The sequence below is a fragment of the Hibiscus syriacus genome, unplaced genomic scaffold, assembly GCF_006381635.1.
Source record: "Hibiscus syriacus cultivar Baekdansim isolate YM2019G1 unplaced genomic scaffold, ASM638163v2 tig00111689_pilon, whole genome shotgun sequence".
NCBI lineage: Eukaryota > Viridiplantae > Streptophyta > Magnoliopsida > Malvales > Malvaceae > Hibiscus > Hibiscus syriacus.
The window spans coordinates 644382-666614 of NW_024063154.1; the positions used below are offsets into that span (position 1 = coordinate 644382).

Here is a 22233-nt window from a genome sequence, read left to right on the forward strand (position 1 = left end):
AAGAAGTAAACTATTTTTATGATATTTTATACAAGCTCACTAGTGTTCAACTAATAATGGATCTTTATTCCCGTAAATAACCAAATTAGATATCTTGATGGTTTTCCTTATCTTCCTCCAGATATTAACTTTTTCAGCATCATGCTACCAAAATCCTGAGACCCATATCAACGGGATGGGAGAAACTATATATAGAGAGAGAGAGAGAGATTTGTTACGGAAATAAAAGGATATGAATGAGAAATTAACCCCCTAAACAAAAAAAAAAAGACATTAAAGTGAAATGGGACCAAAATCACAGACTTGTAAGAAAAAAGATGAGCAAACGGCAGAGTTAGGCCTTTACCACATCATTGACGCACTGTCTAAACGTCGCCAATTAGCAAGGAGCAACAAAAAAAATTGGGAAGGGAAACGAGGTAGATTTGGGGTTTGGGATAGAGTCTGAGTTTAGGGTTAAGGATTATTTGTCTTTGCTTTTGTGCTCCCAATAAGCCAACTACAGATATATATATATATATATATATATATTCCTAGTCCCAACAAGAGACAACTTGGTTGCTTAGTTTGAGGCCGGGGAAAGATCAGGGCCTTTCTCTAAAAGAGAGATTCCCCTAGTTCTTATCTTTAATCCACTTGAAATCCACTGCCCCAATTGACCGAGCATATAGTTTATAGTTCTTATAGACTCGCCTCTTGATGCGACGTAGATTTGCTTCTTCCATAATCCTCTCCCACCACCCAGCATAAACCTCGACTTTTCTTCAATAAAACCGGTTTCCATAAGCACTCCAACACAGGCTAAAAGATACTAGTTTTGTTTTTTAACTGTAGCTACGGATTCAAGGTGAGAAGATAAAGGGAAAAGTAAAAAATCTTTGGGGATGGTCCACAGTGGAGTTGTGGACCTTGTGGTCCTGTTGCTGAGTGAATGGATACCCCAAATTTCTCATTTTTGCAACTCTGGCTCAGGCAAATAACCACGCTTGCTCCCCCAGCAATGCCTTTACTTTCCGTGATGCAACCGATTAGTCTCGGTGCACTTTTCCAAGTTGTATTGATTTCATGATTTTTGTCTGCAGTACAGTTTCCACCAACGGCATTACAAATTCAAGAGTCTTGCGTCACCAAGGACGCTTATCACGTCAGCTGCCGGATGAGACACTGAACAGAAAACAGTTGGATACTACTGGATTGATTTTAGTGCATTAATATATGGATTTTTAAAAAAATATTATTTGAACCTTCGAATCTAAAATGCATGCAATTGGTAGTTGGATTCAATGGCTGGATTGGATCTTACTCAGATATTAAAGAGTTGTATGTATGATGCAGCTGGATATCAAAATAAATGTTATTTGTATTGTCACTTTTGTCTTACTTTTTTGTCAAATTATTGCAATTAGAGATAGAATGCTAGGTGGATTTATCTAAGCAAATCTGAAAGGGAAACTTTACTGCAAATGCAGGGTTTCGTAGCAATGAAAATCTGGTTTACTTTCTGCAGTTGGCAATGATAAGATTTTTCAGGTTGCTTCATTTGTTCATACTTTTGTTTATGGGCGATCATTATAAGATTTTATGATAGTCACGATTGTGTTTGTTCAGTCTGTAATTGACAAGACGTTGTTGATACGATTTCCGATAAATGAATATTTCCCCGTATTACTTAAAAAAAACTTTTGAATGGTATCAATGGTAAAAGCTAAAAATTTTGTTTATGATCACAAAAAAAGGATACAAAGAGGAGCTTAAGAACAAGCCTTTCACACTATTTTTGGGCACAACACACACACGGATAAAATCCTTGTCCTAGATTCTTAATGCAATCACAATCGAGACAACCATGGACGACCAATTGGACCACTTGAGAGTGAATTAACGACCTCTTCTTTCTCGTCAGCTATCAGGCCTCTTCCTTCTTCCCTTCTGTCGCTTCCTCTTCTTTGTCCTCTTCCATTACTTGACTGTAAAAATCCAGCATTGATATCAAACTTGATTTCCGTTAAAACATTCGTTTTACCTCCTACAAAATTGTCCTTAGCCAACCACCTTTGAATTTTACCTGAAGTTGTTTTCGGAACACTTCCACTTTTTACAAGAACTACCTTCCCTACATCAACTTTTTCTTTCTCGAATACATTCTCCTTGATTCTTTCACATATATTCTTCAAAATCTATCTTATTATCCTTTTCACTCCTCTGCATTTCTGCGACAATAACGATCATTCTTGAAACATCAAATGCAGCAAGACAACCACCTCTTATGAACTGTGGGCAACTATTGTAAGCTGCGGTCTCTATGTAATGAGGGTGTATGTCCTGACCGTTTGGGAGCTTAATCACCTCCTGGCAACGACCTGTTACGAAGAGAAATCTTTCTTCCCCTTTCACAATTCCTCTATCCCCGGTTCGGACGTAACACCGGCTGACCTTGTTGCTAAGTCTACCTTTAAATGTGTCTTGAGTTAAGAAAGGATGGCCTAAGTAACCCGAGCCACTGCTCGGAGACGAAACCCAAATCTCCCCTTCAATTCCATCACCAACAGGCTCATGTGTGTGCTCATTTACGACAATAATGTCCATATCCTCTTCTTCTTCATCACTGACAAGTCTTGCACTGGGTAAGAGATTGTCGTGAGAGGGGAAAGCCAGGAAACACGAGTTTCCGGAGTTGTCATTGCTTCTCCATGCCGTGGAAACGAAAGTGCAATTCTCTGCTAAGCCATAAGAAGGGGAGATGGACGATGAATTTAGTCCAAAAGGCTTGAACACATGAAGAAATTCTTCAACTGATGCCATGTAAATGGGCTCGTTGATGATGATTAGATTTCTTAAGCTCCGTAGATTAATAGGTGAGCTTCCGGTTTCGATTCCACCACGCTTCACGACTAATGGCAAGGTGAATGATGGAACAGGAGTACAAGTTGCCTTGAACTCCGTCATGAGCTCAAGCCATAGTCTAGGCCGATTAACAAAAGCTGTGGGTGATGTCAACACGCATGTTGCACCAGATACAATGGTCAATAACAGAAACATAAGGCCACAATCATGGTGCTGAGGTAACCAAGAGACAGTAACACTCTTTGGATGTAAATCATAAGCTTTCCTCGCTATTCTAACATTGTGAGCTGCTGATCCGGCTGTCAAAAGCACTGGCTTCGGGATCCCTGTAGCACCCGAGGTGTATTGAATCAGGTAAATTTCATCAGGTTTGCAGCCATTATAAAGCATAGAATCCACGCTTGAATCTACACTTTCACGTTTAACATCTTCAATGGGAATCCACTTCAGCTTTTGTAGCATCTCAGCAAGCCTCTTGTCCTTGGAGGGCAAAGAGAGATATTGCTGAACTTTTGTGATATAATCGTGGTGAGCAATAGCAGCTTTCGGCTTTGTCTGGGATAGAGCTCTGACTAGGTGGTGATAGTTTTGTTTGGCGAATGAAGGGTCTGGTGGGAATATTGGCACGCTCAAAAATCCAGCTCTTTGACACCCAAAAATAACCTCAACGAGCTCTAGCCCAGGTGTGCATAAAACGATTACAGTGTCTCTTCTTTGTAATGAATTGAGCAGCTGAAAAGAAATGGACTGCACTGAATCATTAAGCTGAGCATAAGTAAGCGTTAAGGTCTTGCTTGAATTGGTGGTGCAATCTTCGGACCAAATGAAAGCTGGCTTGGACCTAAAGGCAGGTAAGCTAGCCCATATAGGGAGGTAGAGGTCAACAACCGGCTGGTCAGGGAAAATAGGATCGTAGTTTTCATAATTCATATTTCTTGTTCTTGGTAGATTTTCTACATAGTCAGCCCACTTTTATAGTGAGAAATGCCCAGTCATCGTTGGGGATAAGATGCTAATGCTGTCAACATTGAAGATGACAGAGAGAACAAGGAAATATTCATGAGAATATCCCAGTATGATACTGGAATATGATTAAACGGTAAAGTTATAGTAGTGTCAGCTTATTGATGTTTGTACATGATTTGTCCCGTTAAATTCTTCACATTCCTGTCAGCTAATTGCTAGATTAATATAGGCTTGTCCAATGCCGTCCCAGGTTCTTTGCCATGTGGATTACCTAATGGAATATTCGGAGAAATAATGAGAGGGCTGGAGGAGCTGATGGAGACAATAACAACTTTTAAAAACATCTAATTATTGGATCTTCAGATACAGCGGGAATTCCAAGATCATAATACTAATAACGATCTGATAAAACGCGGCAAATAGCTATATTTTTAGGTTTTTGATAGGTATCTTTGTAGGGTTATGCGGCGGACAAATTTATTTGCAACAAAGGTTTTTAAAATATATTTTTATCAATAATAAATTTTAAATAATGAGTTAAAATTTTAAAAATTGACAAAAAAATTAATAAAGAACAAATTTAATAAAAAAGGTATTATATGTTAGAAAATAATGTCGTGATCCACTTAAATTTAAACCTAAATTTTCTTTTAGTAGTTATTGATTTTGTTAATTATACCCACTATGTTATTTTATTTTTGTGTCCACCAAAATATAAAATCTTTACAAAATATGGCTACTTCAAAAATATTTTTGGACCCTTCATTATTAGAAAAGAATTGACCACCCATGAAAGAAAAATACAAAATATATATAAAAGCAAGATCAAATCTCAAACGAGATAAAATAAGAAATTTCATTTGTTTTCATAAGGAAATATTTATTAAACAAAAACAAATTTCTACAAAATAAATTGTAGATAAATTATATTTCATCACCACTTGGGGTCTCAAGGTCTTACCTTCCTCGTTAGAATTTACAAGACAGATTTCTTCATCGGTTCAACCTCGCCTAAACGTTCAAGTCGGTTTTTAAGAGAGAGAAATCGATTAAATTTAATAAACTGAATTGATTTAATTAAAATAAGTTCATTTTTTAATATGTTTTGTTTATTTGATAAGCTTAATTAATTTAAATGGTTTATTCAATTAATTATCAGTTATGAATATTCAAATTAAATAAACGGATTAAATTTTCAATTAATAAAAAAAACCTAAACCCACATTCATACTCAAACAAACATACCAATATTCTCTCAACTTCTGGATGCTGCAACTGCTCATGGACTCTTTTAAGTATCACTTACTAATCCCACTCTTAGTAAAAAATACGACGTCATCGCCGGGACAAGTTGCCAAGCTGCCAAAATTAATTGAAGACAAAAAAAATAACAAAAGAGTTTAGAGAGAGAGAGAGAGAGCCGAGGAGAGAAAAACGGAATGCGGAGAATTGCTTTCATATATTTGTAAAGCAGTATCATATATTCCCTATAGACGACTAAACCGAGGGTGCTAGTGTAACTTGTATTCATCTTCAGCAATGGCTCGTCCATATCTGAGGATTAGCTTAACCATAATCGGTTAATAAAACATGCAACCAGTTATTAGACAATTCAAGAGACATATTTCACAATCAGCAGTGATTTGCAATCCATTAACGTCTTGTATTCGACAGTTGACATCTAAAACTGATGTTCTTTAACAAAGACCAACCAGGCATTGTGTTTATTCAAAATCTAAAAGCAAATTTAGCAGACCCAAGTTAGAAGACTGATAGCTTATAACATCAATGGCTTTCAGAACAAAGATTTCACACAAATATTTTCCTTTGAAGTGCCTGCCTTACAAGTTGATCAATGGATTGTGACAAAATCCAAACATTCCATCTCCAATGACAATCATTGCCCCCACGCACAGGCCCTAATAACATATAAACAGGCAGAAATACCATTACAAAAGCAGTATAAAGAAATTTTAAAGCTTGAAAAAGAAACAAACAAGGAAAGAAAGGATAGTTTCCAGGCTGCATGGATCATTTAACCCCCATGATGATTTTTGTAATTTACCATGTAATTCTGTTGCAAAAATTAATAGGTTATCATGAATTTTAGATTAGTCCCTTGGGGTTCTACGTGGGGTCAATTATGCAGAGCATTACTATCCCTACTGATATCATAATATCAATTTAAAAATTTAGATCTATGCTGAAAAGTAATTATTTACCTAGAATAGCACATGGAAATTTAACTCAACTTCTTTAAACAGGATTTCTTTTTTAATTATTGAATGTTTGTGGCATTTGGAAACTAATAAGCTGCTAGAAACCAAAATAAAAATGTAGGATATTTCCTATTCAGGCTTTTTACCGTAAACAAGTGAAAGGGATGCAAATTCATATCAAACTAAGAATATAATTAAAGGACAGATGCTGCATACAATCAACCAGCAGAAAGATCGTCTAAACTTTTCAAGGAACTTCATTTAGTAGAATGGGAATCCAAACCTGAAGGTTCTACTATAATTCCAAGCAATGTAGCAAAAAAGTTCAGGCACACAAACCATACAAGGCTGAAAAGCATACAATGATTAACAAGCCCTATTTTGCCATTTATCTCCAATACAAGTACAAACCTTGACTTATACCATTATAACAGCTAAATATTTGGGATCTGTGCTAAAAAATACTCGTAATATAAACTTCACCATCAAAATGATCATGGATGCAAAGACATAATCATAAAACAATGATTAGTTTGAACATGATATCGCGAGTATCCACAACAATCCTAAACTTAACTCCCAGAAAACGAGACTCCCCAAAGGTTACGCATCTTGTAATATCACACTTTTGGGGGGAAAAAGAAAAAAAAAGCTGTGTAGTTCTCTTTAATTCTAACTGCCGTCCTGACCAAACATCAATTCATTATCTTTTTTCAAATGCAAAACGTGAACAAATTATCATCAAGATGTTTTCATGCTACCATGAACAAAGATCTACACATGCTCTCCCTATTACCATCTGTGTATTAGCTATAAAGATTTGATACTTTCAAATAGATAATATATGAAATAACACTCAAAAGCCGACCTTAACAATTGAAAGAGGTAAACAGGATTTCCGTAGCATGTAAATTGAAAAAAAATATAGAAATAGAAATTAAAAATCAAATTGACTTTAGTGGCATAAATGCTACTGAATATCAGTCGAAGTCACCATTAGCATCTTTCATTTAGTCATTTTCAATAAAAAATTAAATCCTTTTTCTTCTGGATGGAAGAATCCACCAATTTGTTGTCTTCCTTTCTTTACAAACTGTTATACAAATTAATATAGAATTTCAGGGCATTTTTTTATGTTCATGTAAATCCTGCCAGTTGCCTTAAGTTAGACGGTCAGCTCCCTTTTCTCAATTTTTTTCCCCAGAAAAGGATATTGCATTGCAAGGTACATATAATATTGAAGCATGTAAGTACTTAATTCGTAACAGGAACTTCACATCCTAACACTTCAGTAAGAGCTAAAGACAGAAAAATAACATTTAAGTCTACAAAGTAGCACTTGAAATACATTATAAAAGATAGCACTTAGTTACTATCAATCCTACATTAAAAATATAGCTATTCAAATGAATCTTCTAGCACACAAGGCAAAAACGGGCAAGGCCTAATTTCTTTTTAAATGTTAAATGCCTCTAAATTAGAATCAACCCAGCTCTTAATAGGAGAGGAGACATTTCCTTTTCACAAAATGCAAGTAACACATATGACCCCAAAACATGCAACAAAGCAAACTTTGTTTTCTTTAAGAAAGAGATCATACCCAAGGTTAAGAATGCTATTAATGGGGTCCAGAAGCTGGGGTTGCTGCTGATGTTGTTGCTGTTCCTCTTGTTGCTGCAGTGGTGGAAGACTAGCACCAGCAGCAACCGCCGCAGCACTCGAAGGAGTTCCTTTGGCCTCCACAAACCTCCACAGATACCACGAAGCAACTGACCTGTATGGCCTCCACTTCTCACACAATTGATCCATCTGCGAAGGCCTTGGCAACTCCACCAAATTGTAGAGCATTTGAACTCCTTTCCGAATCCCTAGATCATTAATTGGCAAAACATCCGGTCTATGAAGCGAAAAAATCATAAACATATGAACCGACCAAGAACCGATCCCATTTACCATTGTAAGCATGGTAAAAAGTGATTTGTCATCCATATTTACAATCGCAGAGTCTGATAATATCCCCGTCTGGTATTTTCTCGCGAGATCATGAAGGTAACTCGCTTTTCGTCCCGAGACACCAATTTGTCGCAGTTGTTGAGGGGTTAAAGAAATGACAGTTTGAGGAACAACGCCGTTTTCACCTCCACAGAGAGCAATGAAGCGAGTGTAGATGGAGGTTCCGGCTTTAAAAGCGAGCTGTTGGTATAAAATGCTTCGAGTGAGAGCAAGGAAAGGCGTATGGAAAGTGTCGAAGGTTGGAGGTGGATGGAGGTCAATTAATGAGGCGAGAAGGGGATCGGCGTTGCGGAGGTAGCGGATGGCGGTTTCGACCTCGCCTTCGCATGAGAGGGACCGCGCAATTATTCGTGGAACCACCACAGCTAAGGCTCGATGTTGAGCGAGTTTTGTTTTGGAAGCTTTACCGACGGTTTTAGGCGGTTCCCTGACGGATGTGGAGGAGCTCGTTCCTTGTTGGGAGGCATTAGTGTAGAAGTTCGGGTCAGGGGAGAGTTTCCGGATCTTTCTAGGGCGGGAAGGGATTTTCGAAGGAGGAGACGAGCTTGGGAGAGGAACATTGACGAGCTCCGTTGAAGCAGGGGCTACTGTGGCGGTACTTACGGTGGTGACGGAGGAAACAGCCGCGGCTGAGGTATTATTTGGGTCTTCAGTTAGGGTTTGAGGTTGGGCTTGAGTCGGTGTAGAGGAGGAATCATTTGGGGCCTGAGATTGAGGATGTGGTTGAGGCTTCGCCGGAGTTTGTTCGCCCATATGAGATGGATTAAAATTTGAGATGTAATTCAGAAACCGGTAGTTAACGAAGGCGGCGGCGGTGGTAGATTTGACGTTGGCAATGGGAGAGTCGGGTTTCAGGAGAGGAAGAAAAAGATGAGCGAGTGGAGGGTTAGGAAAAAAGTATAATGACTCCAAACATAGAACAGTGGAGTGACAACCCTTTTTTTATTATTTAATTCTTAAATTTCTCCATCTAATCTGTGATTTAATTTTGCATCTCTCTTCAAATTGCCGAACAAGTGTTGTCTCCCGAGAACGTAAAGTTTCATCGGTTATTGATATTCCACGCTCAATTACAGCGCGTGTATAATAAGCTGTATCACAAATGATAGCCCAATACGAACAAGCCTAAGGTAGCCCTGATTAATAAGCGGGTCAGAAGGTCTAAAAGAGTTACCTGTTAGGCATGTTTTGGCCCATCAGTGGTTCCATTTTGTTAATTGATGGGCTCCATTAAGCAGAAGTTCCCATAATCTACCTCTGCAGATCTTCAAACTTTTCGCCTGTTAACGTCCTTACAGTTATTGAAATCCAAACCAAAATTGCTACTCCCGGGACCAAGGAATATACATGCTCTACCAGGCATCTTTTCTTCCTGGATTGTATTTCTACAAGCCTCAAATTTCATCCTCAAACAATTGTCTTCATATTTTTGTGATTAATTCACTCCAACAGAAAAGTGCTGAACAAAAACGAAGGAAGCACTAAAACCCTTCTTTATCCTTCCTCGTCCAGCCACAAACTATAAATGACTGGTATCTTTACACAAATTTTGTGTTGTTATTGCAGTTTATATACAATAAGTTCATCTAAACCAGTACTTGGGAATAAATGTACCGACTCAGCAGGAAAGCAAGGACCACTGATAACTATTCATGCTATAGCCGTGCTTTCAACTTTTAGTCACATAATAAAGGTATTTCATAGCCGTCCTAATAACATAGAAAGCAATGACGCCACAATGACGAAAACTTTCAGGAAAAAAAATAATGTCTCAAGCAGATCAATTACCAGTACATACATGTAGAATTATAGTACAAGATGACCAAGTCTAACATGAGAGTACTCCAGATATGCATGTCAGCGCAAGAAAATGAGACGAAAAGGTAAAACGCATTTGACAACATGCTGCAAAGAAGAATGACAGACTACAGTACATATTGAGAACTAGGTAGACACTGACATAACGGTGATGCCTACCAAACAAATCCTCTATTTGAATGTAGAATCTAACACAAACTGTTGCTCGGCTAGCTGGTTATTTTCACAGGGTAACTATCAATGCAATCTTCCCAAGGACCATTACTAGATGGCTTAACATTCCGAAGTGCTTCCCAAACTGCACTATTGCATTTGAAGCCACTTCCAAATGCAATATGCCAAACACGGTTGCGCTTCAACATCTGCCCCTTTGCCTCAATGTAGGCCAATTCATACCAGATCGAGCTTGAAGAAGTATTTCCAAAACGATGAAGCGTCATTCTAGAAGCCTCCACATGTATTGGTAGCAGCTGCAAATTCTTTTCCAGCTCATCAATCACAGCCCTCCCCCCAGCATGTATACAGAAATGATCAAATGCCAACTTGAAATCTGGAATATAAGGTTTAACACTGGCATTGAGCAGTTTCTTCACCAACAAGGTTGTGAAAAACAAAAGCTGCTCACTGATTGGTAGCACGAGAGGACCCAAAGTAGTAATGTTGGTCTTTAGTGCACCTCCAGCAATGGCCATCAAATCTTTAGACAAAGAAACACCAGTCTTCCCCGCATCGTCCTGCTCCTGATAAACACACCTAAATGCCTTATCATCAGCTCCACAATGAGTCCGAACCACATGAATAAGCTTATACTTGGCCCGTTCCCTATCCTTAGGCTTATTCGAAAGCAAAACAGCAGAACCCCCTACGCGAAACAGACAATTGGGTATCAACATGGTCTTCTTATTCCCAAAATACCAATTCTGAGTAATATTCTCAGTGCTCACAACAACAGCATACGTATTCCTATGCATCTGCAACAAATCCTTAGCAAGATCTATGGCGATCACCCCAGCACTACAACCCATCCCACCTAAATTAAAACTCCTAATATTCCCCCTTAGCTTATACTTGTTCATAATCATGGAAGACAATGAAGGCGTTGGATTAAACAAACTACAATTCACAACAAGAATACCAATATCTTTGGACTTGACATTTGCGTTACGGAAAAGAATATCTAGTGCCCCAAACATAACCTCCTCGGCTTCTTCCCTCGCCGCCGCCATTGACGGCGTCGGAGGAATATTATGCATTGCTTTAGGCACATAAGTCTCTTCTCCCAGCCCGGAGCGCTCCAAAATCTTGCGCTGGAACTCCAGAGACGATTCATCAAAATCACCTGTCAACTTAGAGTGCTCCATGAAACGACCAAATGGAGCTTTAAGATGGTCAGGAGCACGGTAAGAAGAATAGTCGACGAGGTAAACGGGTCTGGGTCGGGTCATGATGTAGACTGTTAACCCGAAGACTAAAATAGCAGAGCACGTGATTATACTGACTAGGTTGTATTGAAGGTGAAGCCACAGTTGGCGCAAATCATCGAGATTCATTTGAGAAACTTCGATTGAAATCACCGCGATTAGAGGGATAAAACAGAGGGTCAAAAGATTGGAAATCAAATAGTGGTAGCCTAGCTTTACGTACTTGAGGTTAACGCTTTGCAGGAAATCCGGGAGCCTTCGGGATTGATGGAACTGAACGCCGACTGAGCCGCTTCCCGAGCCACCGTTTGCGACGACTACGCCCCCTTGGTTCATGGTTCCGACCTGGTCTGCTGACGGCAATGAACCCAAGGGAGTGGCCTGGTTTTGACTTCTGACGGTTGGGATAGAAATCGTTAATTATTCTGGCTGGTAGGTGTTTTAGGGACCAACAAAATCTAAATGTAAGATTTATAGCAGATCCTTGCCCAAAGGTATATTCCGCGAAAATGGAAGCTTCAGGGGGGGAAACAACACAGACAAAGGGCTAAGATGGAATATAATCTCAAGTAGTAAACTCTCGAAGACGCAGACAGCACTCTTTTCCTTGGACGTGATTTCATTATTTGCTTGCATTCAGAGATGGACCTGAATATCGAGATAGTCACATTTTCTAAAATATACAGTTTAAATATATTTTTATTAATAATTTAATTTTATACTATTTTTTAAGATTTTATCTTTTAAATTTTGAATATATATATATATATATATATTTAAAAATCACATCTATGCGTTGGTTAGTATTTATTGGTCGATGCGTTAGCTTTTAAGCTTTCAATTTCATAATTATTGTTATTTGCTTCCTTTTCTTTCACATTTTTATGCTAACAGCCACCACGTGAATTTTCGTGGGCTGTAAATGATATTGTTTCCAACACTTAAATAGAAATTGCCAGCTACGAAAACTGAGTTCATCGCTAAATTGCAATAATGCCAAAACTGCCAACTTGCAATGCGAAGAAGGTAGGATCACCTGGGGGCAGCTGGAATGCCTGAGAGAGGCCTTTTTACCCAAATGACATTTTCAGAAAATTATTTATTAAAGGTTATTATTTCATGATTTACACCGATATTATTATTTGAATATACTTTAACATGTTTAAATGATTTATTTAATTATACGTCACATGATAAGTTCTAAGTTAAATTATTATCTTTAAATAAATGTTGAATTCAAAATATTGAACGATTGATAATTAAAATTGAGCATAAATGATAAGATTGACAAATAAAAGGACAAGTTTTTTTACAAGAATATATTGATTTTTTTATATACTCGAATATACGTATATCCAACTCAATCCAAAATGATTTGAAGATCCAAAGGTTGACACGATTAAAAAATTGATTGATTCAATATTGAACTGACTCGACATACAATAGATCCAAATTAAATTCGATTCAAAACCACTCTAACCAAATTTAAACTTAAATCAAATATAGTCTAAACCCAAAATAATTCAATTCTAAATTACTTACTCAAATCAGATCAAAATGACCCAATTGTGCCTCTAGCCTTGCTCAATGCACATTACTAATCAAGAAACATATTTCACTTTCCCAATATCTGATTGGATTCAAACATTAGAAATTCATCCTCTGTTTTTCTTATATCTCTTTTGATGTGCCTAACATTTACTATCCAATTTTGTGAAACAAAATAAACCTAAATTTTAATCCGACATTTTATGATTTGAATTTTTATTTTGCAACTTTTCTCTTATTATCTGATTCCTCATGTCTCCCTTCTACCCAAAGAAACATATACTGCGAATTACGCAATTGAGGTGGGTATAATTGAATATTTTGAAAACTTGGAAACAACAATAAGCACATTGGGCACATTCTATTGAGCAGTTGACGGTAATGACCATAATGAAAGTGATATTAAAATTCAGTGATTTTAATATAAGTTTTAAAAGTTTGATGAGTAAAAGGAAAATATCTCAAAAGTTCAGGGACGAAACAATGTAATTTATCCTTAAAAAGTATAATAAATTTGCAGTTGGTGAAACGCCAGCAACTACCACACTAATGGATACTGTTCAGACTAGACGTATGAAGAAGTGGAATCCACATTATTCCGGCTTTGTAGCCTTCACGATATCTATCAACTGCCTTGGGATAGTGCAATCTTGCAAGACCTAGATAGTGCAGATCTCACAAAACGACAATGGGCTTTTCACCCCCTTGGGATAAGTAAACAGAAACAGTGATGGAGCAGGCATCAAGTAGGTAAGAGTAAGCCACTACATTTCATTTTATGTGCCTACCCTCGTGATTGCTACTAGTAATAATTAGAGTACGGAAGGTGGAGAACACAAACAAGGAACGAAAGGACAATGGAATGAGAGCTGGGTTACAACCAAAACACTTGCGGCCTGTTTATTCAGACTTGAAAACAGTGTTATAATGTTCGTCGCATATGTTAGGGTTCTTAAAATATATATAATTATAACTACATTACATCATATAACTTGTGTGGCTCCGACGCTGTCCATACATTAAATATAAAAAAAGGTCAGTACTAAGATTTCTTATTTTACAGCAGCGGAAACAGTAAATAGAAATAGCATCATTAATTAAAGTGATTCAAACAGGAACCACACATGAAACTAAGCTGAATGGCGCCCAAGGTTAGGCCTGCGCAGCAGTAACGCCGCTGATATAAAAAAATAGACGGTGAAGGATCGCGTGTTTGGTACGCTGGCCAAAATAGGACCTGCTCCCATGCCCCCTAATTATCGGTTCTGGACTTCAACCTGTGGCTACCAATGCAGCTACTAAACTGAACTTTATTCTAAAGTCCATCCCATGACTATTAAGTCTTTTCCGTAAACAATACTGTTATTAGTCGCTGGATTTTAACTCTAGTCTCATTTTAATTATTGAATTAATTCTTATATATATATATATATTTTACCTAAAATGTTTTGACAAAATCTGGTCATTTTTAATTTAAAACTTGGGTTCTGCATATGTTATTGTTATACATGTGGCTATTTAATGTATACTTGTTTTGGTGAGATGGAAGACAGGCATTCATTAATGGAATATGCTGGATTAAAAACAGATGCATAAGGGGAACTTTGTAGACAAGCGCAACGAGATGCTTGGTAGGGACATGAGAAAGCACATGCAGTATAAAGCAAGTATAGGAGGAAGAAACAACTTTGACGAGGTTAAGATACACAGTGAAAACCAAATAGTGACATATACATATTTACTGCTCGCTTTGCTTTGCTTTGCTTTATTAAAGGTTAACACCTTTCTTTCTTCCGGTTCTGGCTCATATTAAACTTAAAGCCTCAGATTTGTCATCCTGCAACACAACAGATCCTAGTCAATCTTCTCCACGGATAAACTAAAAAATTACCACATGATAGCATTTAAGCAGTACAGAGCAGTAGTGTTAAGTTATTAGCCATGCATTATGAAGTAGACTGAAATTAAAAAGAAAGCCATGAAAGGCACTTGCACCTGTGTTCTTCATTCATGTAATCGTATGCTTTGTTCCCTCCAGCTTTCTTGTAAGGGGGTAAGGGGATTTGGCCGGACTCAATCTGCTCGAGGTCTTGGACGAGATTCTGGTAATGTATCTTTACTTCCTCCACGGTTTTCCCTCCGACTGCCCTGGCTAGATTGTGCCAGCGGTCTGGAGTGTCCTTGTCATAGGTAACTAAAGCATTCTCGAACAACTTGTTTTGCTTTGGTGTCCAGCTCGATCCTGAGGCCATTGCAGTTGCGGAACAGAATACAACACTGGTAATCGGAACGGTCGAGGAAAAGGAGAGAGAACTATGGAAAGATTTGTATGAAGAGACCGTCAAATGATGGCTCATTATATAGGAGATGAAGAAAAGTGGGAGGTTGGGAATGGTGGGCCTTTTGACTGGTTCTTTGCCGTTGCTTTCCGGGAATCGTAAGAAAAGATGATGATAATACTAAAATTATTATTAGCGTTATTCTCCGGATCATAAATTCAAACGATATTCATAATTAAGAAAGATTCTAAAGTAATATTATATTATAATTATCTTAAACTATAAAAAAAGAGAAATAATCGACGCATAACTAAGATTTTGTTTGTCGCAGTGGATAAATTTCAATTCAAAAAAATAGAATAAAAAAGGAATTTGTGAAAACAATTTTATTTTTAATTCTAATTTTTAGAATTTATTTATAGAAATAATTATTTTAAAAATAAAAAATTTTAAGTAGAAATTAAAATAGATTTTCCACTCTAAAGAAATATAAAATAAATATATTTCCTATTTTCAACTAAATTAAATTTCTTATTCTTCCCTTTACTTTTTATTTTATATCTTCGTTAATTTGTATCATAATAAATCTGAGTTGAATTCTACACAAAAAATCGACACTCTCAAAAACATGCTTTAGCGAATTATTTTTGTGAAAAAACATTTCATAGAACACACTCACATAAGCATTTAAAAACTTCAAATATACTACAACACTTAGGGGATGTTTGTTTGGCTCTGAATGGAACTATTCAGCGTGTTTGTTTCGCACCTCTGAATGATTCAATGCTGACTGATTCAACAAAACAGTGTTGAATGATTCAGCACAGAAGTATATTCTGAATGATTCAGCACATAAGTACATTATGAATAATTCAGAATCATTATCAAACAACATGTCACATTCAGAGCTAATTCATACAGAGCCTCTGAATCATTCAGTATTTAAATCATTCAGCGCTTAATCATTCTGAAGTAAACAAACAACCCCTTAGTTTTTATTTATTTAGGAATGCGTCACATTTTAATCTTTGAATTTATTTACGTTTAACACATTAATATTTAATTTTTTTAGTTCATATTAAGATTTGAATTTGTTTAATTTTCTTACACTAATATTTAATTTTTCTTATTAAATAACTTTTGTTAATTTTATATGTTTTTCTCACATTGATATATTTTTGCAACGATGTTAAAAGAGAGAGAGAGATCACTGCAAGTTCATCTCACATTATTATTAAAAAAAACAAAACATTAAATATTATAAACTATAATATATATATATAATAATTAATTTTTATAAATTATAAAAATATAAAAGCTATCTATACAATTATTTAAGAGTTTGATTCAATTAGTATTACCGGTTAATCGAATATTAACTCAGTTACAAAATACTAAAAAATCCTCATAAAAGATGGATAAAAATATTGGCATTTGTGCCTTTTCATATTTTTATATAACCATTAAATAAAATGATTAAAATTCACTTACGTAAAGATTGAATTTATATATAATAAAATTATATATTAATTCTTTACCTCCTAACCTAAAATCAATTTTAGACATTTTATAAAGATATTTCTATATAACATATTTTTTCATTCACAGACAAAAGTATTAGTACAAACAAAAAAATTAAATACTAATGTGAGAAAAGTAAACAGATTCATGAATCATTTTAGACTCAAAAAAATTAAATACTAATATTAATATATTAAGTGATCTTAATAGTTAAATGGAGTATTGTTATTCCTTAAGATCATGAATTTGAGCAATTGTGTCTACAGAGTGTGTATGTTAATAATAATTAAGAAAGATTATGAACATAAAATATTTTATAATAAAATAATTAAAAAGCTTATAAACATTGATAATTTTCATACCATTATACCTAAAATTTAGTAGTAGATATATTATTAGTGAAAAAATAATTATACCAGGAATGTTTAGATAATATCAAATATTTTTTAAAAATATATTTAGAAATATAAATTTTTGACATCATCGGAATATGATTTGTGAAATTATTTTTCACCAAGGAAGTATCAAATAATTATTCTAATATTAATAATATATATATATATATGTTTAATTAACAAGTATACTAATAAAAAAATTGTTTAATTAGAAGTTAGAAGGTATAAGAATTTAATTTAACAGTCCAGTCCAGTACAGCAATGGCAGTGTGAACAGAAGATACAGGCTTCATCAGGGTGGACCAACCAGTGGCTGTGCTGGTAATGTTTAACAATATTCAGGGCTAGCTGCACCATTGCTACCCAGTAAAATCTTCACGCCCAGATTGCTGTTCGTCTTTTTTTTTATTACTCCAGTTGTTAATGTCTTCTCAAGAAGACCCCAAAACTGTTACGGCTCCGTACAATTAATTGTACATGTTCATTTTCTTTATTAATATTGAAAATGCGTTTCTCACTTAAATTTGGACGTCAACAGTAGGAAGCCAATATGTGGTTGACCGTGGCGTTTCCATCTTTTCTGGGAATATCCAAAGAGAAAGAAGAACCATGATTAGATTTAGAATCCTCATCGTCCATGCATGTCTACTGCAAGGAGAATATTTTAAACTATCGGATACATTTCTAACTAAAAAATATTATGTATAAATATTACATTATAATTATTCAAAATTATCAAAAAAAAAAACTTAAAAACAAAACTTTTTATTTACACCGAGAGAATATGAAAATATTTAATTTAAATAATTGTAATTGTAATTAGTTATTTTAATATATTAACAAATAGAGTAAATTTAAAATATTTATAATGTGGCGTTCGGTGGTGAAACGAAGCTTATATTGGCTGGAAATTACTAAAAGAGCAACTGGTAAGGGGGCTACTCGAGTAATTACAAGGGAGCAAAGATTACAGAATGATGGTAGATGGAAACCTCCTGATTCGGGGTGGTTAAAAATTAATTCAGACGGAGCTCGAAGCAGTGATGCAGAGGTTGCTGCTTGTGGAGGGGTGATTAGAAACCATGAGGGTAAATGGCAAATGGGGTTCTCCAAATTTCTTGGCATTTGCTCGGTGTTAGAAGCTGAAATTTGGAGTGTCTACTGTGGATTATTATGCGTTTGGAATATGGGAAGCCGTCATATCATCGTCGAGACTGATAGCATGGAGACGATCAAGGTCGTGAAACAAGCCCGAGATGGTGCCTCTCGATTCACGATTCTACATAGCGTGGAAGCCTTGATCAAGAGGGATTGGGTTGTGAGGTTCCAGCATATACCTAGACAAGGTAATAACATTGCCGATTGCATGGCAAAGACAGCGGATAAGCGGAGGATGGACTGCGTTCAATTCATGGAACCACCGGAGTTGGTGAGGCAGCTGCTGCTGCAGAAGGATCAACATAGCTATAGTGTGTAGATTTTAGTTTTATTCTCTTTATTACCCAAAAAAAATATTTATGACGTGAAAAATGGACTTCAATGACAGTCATAGTAGGGTTTTTTTATGTGAACTTCCATTAAAATCATTATCATCAAAATTAATACTACAACGGCAAATTATATAGTATCGTATAATTATTAATAAATTTATTATTTAATTATTTAATCATAAAAAATTATAAATATTTATACTATTAATTTTCAATATTTTAATTATTTATTTATCAATTATATCATTAGCTCTTTAAACAGAACAATACTAATATATATTATTTAATTAATGAAATTAAACTGATGGGACACTTTTCTAATTCATCTAAATCCGGCCCACTCATCATATAATTTCTATAATTTATTTTTAAAAATTTAAACCATTTATAATACTTTCATCTCATCTCTCTAAAAAACAAAACTTTGTTCTATTGCAATTTGCAAAGAAACATCCTGTCACCGATGTTTGTCCTATCATTGCTGCATTTGACTTTCGATCATGTGTTACATTTATATAAGAGTAAACTATATTAAAAGTCACTAATATTTGAATAAAATTTTATTTTTCTATTAAAGTCTCAAAAGTATTAAATTCATCATTAATATTATCAATTTATAATATATCGATCACTTTGATCTGTCAATTTATAGTCACTTTGATTACTTGAATTTGATTATCAATTTTTCTATTAATGTTTTTCATTCTAATAAAATATTAATGTGATACGTTAACCAATTGATTTGACAACGTTTGACCGTCATTTTGATATATCTTTCTCTTTCATCACTCTCCCATTGGATTTTTATCCATTTCGTTTCTGGTTATGGTTATTACCGACCAATGCACGATGTTTCAGCCAAGGCGACCAAAATTTACCCAACCATACGGGAATTTAAACGTGTGCAGAAATAGAAGTTGAGCATTTCAATTTATTACTAGACCGGTACCAGTACTGGTACAGAACTGAATTCTATGATCTTAAGTCTAACTATCTAGCTCAGTGCCCGTTTGGGCGAGTTAATATCTTGGTCCCAAAACTGCAATGTCATCCTATGTATAATTTGGTTCAAACCCATCAATTTAAGTCCTTTTAAAATACGACCACTGAGAATACATTTAACAGTAATGTACTTGAAGCTGGAATCACAGGATCAAGATGCAACGATTTTCAAATTGTTATTGTAACGCTCCAATTTAGGGGCTAAAATTAAGAAATTATAAAGTGGTGAATTTAATTGGTATTTTGGAAGAAATTGAGGATTAAATTGTAAAATTTTAAAGTTGATAGACCATTTTAAGAAGTTCAGGAAATTCAATGACCTAGTCCTGCATTTAACCATTTTGCTTAAATGTTGAAAATATAATCTCATTTTCCCGATCAGTTTTTAGAAAATGTTCCCATTTCCTCTCCTCAACCTTTCTTTCAACTCCGATCTATGCACCGTCCGACCATTGTTCGACGAACCAAAACCACCATCGTGTTCGTTGTCGAACGATGAACAAAACCCCTCATACTTCTCGTTGTGAATCGGAATCGTTCGTCGTTAATTTCAATCGAAAGTATCGTCGATTTTAACTCAATTTCCGTTGATTTTCCGTCGATCCGACCACTCGTTTTCGACACCTCCCGCACCATTGTGTTCCTTGCATCGTTCCGAGTCCACCGGTGTCCTCCGTGTCTCCTTCGTAATCGGCGCGTGGAGGGGTGAGAAAGTCAAAGTTTTCGAAGTTTCGGAATCGAGCTCTCCATCATTCAAAATTGTGAACCGAGCTTGGTAAGTGTCTCAAAATACCTTAAATAATTTTTAGAAAAGTTTCGAGAATTTTTTGAACACTGTAGCACTGTTCACGCGCCCCTGCGAGTGGGGGAGCTTCGGAAACTGTTGGGGCAGTTTGACCCGTTTTGACCCGACTTGTTTGACCTGATTTAACCTAACCCGTTGACTGTTGACCATTGACCGTCGTTGTCGTTGACCGTTGACTTTGACCAAAAAAGTCAAAATTCCATATTTTATGTTTTTCGACGTCTTGAGTCTGATTCTGAAGTTCTTTTTCCAAAATTCAAAACCAAAAGCCTCGAAATTGTCAGTCAAACCCGTTGACTTTGACCAAAAAGTCAAAATTTTCATAAAGTCGTATTTTATGTTTTCGACGTGTTGAATCCGAATCTGAAGCTTGTTTCACCAAATTCAAACCCGGTAAGTTGATTTTTCCTGATTTATCACCCTATTCGATCCGTTTTTCGTAATTAAGCTCCATTTTTTATGAAATTTCTGTAGATATGTATCCGAGGAATTATTGGAAGTTGATTTCAAGACCGAGGGCGTTTGAAGAAAGTTTAAATGGTCTATCAGTATGGCACAAAAATTGAGGTAATACATTACTATCTCTTTATGCTTTATGGAACATGTTGATAATGTATATATATATGATTGGTCTATTATGTCTGTTTAATTATTGATGGATTCAAACCAAATACGGTTTAAGTGATAAATTAGTTAAGACTCTATTGAATTACAAATTCTGTGATTGAGTGATAAAAGAATTAGTCCTGAATATGTAAATTATAATTTATCTTATTAAAGGTACTTATATGCTAAATTATATGAATACTTTGATTTGGTAAAATTACTAAAATACCCTTATGTTGTAAAAAGACAAGAATTGACCCTGAATGGAAAAGTACTCAAAAAGTCATGCCTAAATCGATGAATTACTAGTTTCATCGTTAAGTTCACACGTTTATATAGAAAATTCCTGATAAGCCGTAAATCTCCGAGTTATGAGTAAATACCTGAAAAATAATTTATTGAGGGTGCACTTTTGTCAGAATTGTTTGAAATGACTGGAATAGATGATAAATTTGAATTAAATAATAAGACCGGACGGAAGGAAAGGATTGAAATACCCTAGATCTATAAAATGACCAAAATACCCCTATAACGAAAATAACTCAAGAATATCACCAAGCTCATGAATGAATATATATCCTCAAGCTTTGAAATGAATGGAAAAATATTGAGCACCAAAATGACCAAAATACCCTTATGATCTAAAATAAGTAAATGTCATGGACTAATCAAGAAATCCAAATAAACATTGATGTTGTATTGCTCTTAAAAGCTATGGAACGCAACTTAAGTGAGTCAACCAATGCTAGTGCTATATTAGTACCTGAATGGCATAAGTACCACTTGAATGCTTGTTTGTCTCCTTAAGTTTGGATCAACGATAATTATGGAAGTACTCAGTTCAGCTCAACTCTATATCACATTCGGTACTAAGAAGTGGATATTCGTTAGATAAATCAACCAAGAAGACCAAATTGAACTGAACGGAAGTACAATATGTATCTGAAATTCAGAAACATCCGAATTACTCTGGAAAACTCTGAAGAAATCGGGATAGACTTGACTGCTAAATGATTTAAGTAACCTCAATGACTGAGGATTAAGTAAGTGATTGGGATAAGTCTGGAAACTCTGATAAACTTACATGATGCATCATCCTTATGGGTTATGAACCATAAATCAAGCACGTCAAAATTTCTTGATATAGTTGAAATATGGAAATGAATTAAAGACCATTAGAATATCGGTTCGTCTCCTTAAGATCCATTCAACGATGGCTCAGAAAATGATTTATGGATAAGAATTGTTGGTATTAAAGATTAAATACATGAAAGGGCAACGAATAGACCGGTCAACATGCATTAGT

The 22233-nt window shown here is 35.5% G+C and overlaps 4 protein-coding genes across 4 annotated transcripts; all 4 read right to left on the reverse strand.

Annotated features, from left to right (window-relative positions):
• Positions 1 to 1829: 1829 nt before the first annotated feature.
• LOC120167535 (4-hydroxyphenylalkanoate adenylyltransferase-like) lies at positions 1830 to 3774 on the reverse strand. The gene is given in 2 exon segments (XM_039176528.1): positions 1830 to 2177; positions 2179 to 3774. Coding segments are annotated over 2 exon segments (1944 nt in total).
• Positions 3775 to 5434: 1660 nt separating this feature from the next.
• Positions 5435 to 8936, reverse strand: LOC120167588 (probable DNA-3-methyladenine glycosylase 2). Its single transcript, XM_039176560.1, has 2 exons — positions 7630 to 8936; positions 5435 to 5729 (listed from the first exon to the last, which is right to left on the reverse strand). Exons 1-2 carry the CDS (start codon positions 8793 to 8795, stop codon positions 5708 to 5710), a joined length of 1188 nt encoding a protein of 395 aa, XP_039032491.1. The 5' UTR covers positions 8796 to 8936; the 3' UTR covers positions 5435 to 5707.
• An 826-nt stretch (positions 8937 to 9762) lies between these two features.
• LOC120167534 (3-ketoacyl-CoA synthase 4-like) lies at positions 9763 to 11917 on the reverse strand. The gene has a single exon (XM_039176527.1). It carries the CDS (start codon positions 11615 to 11617, stop codon positions 10070 to 10072), a length of 1548 nt encoding a protein of 515 aa, XP_039032458.1. The 5' UTR covers positions 11618 to 11917; the 3' UTR covers positions 9763 to 10069.
• Positions 11918 to 14506: 2589 nt separating this feature from the next.
• On the reverse strand, positions 14507 to 15138 carry LOC120167497 (protein RADIALIS-like 3). The gene is made up of 2 exons (XM_039176493.1): positions 14825 to 15138; positions 14507 to 14666 (listed from the first exon to the last, which is right to left on the reverse strand). Exons 1-2 carry the CDS (start codon positions 15079 to 15081, stop codon positions 14645 to 14647), a joined length of 279 nt encoding a protein of 92 aa, XP_039032424.1. The 5' UTR covers positions 15082 to 15138; the 3' UTR covers positions 14507 to 14644.
• Positions 15139 to 22233: the final 7095 nt, after the last annotated feature.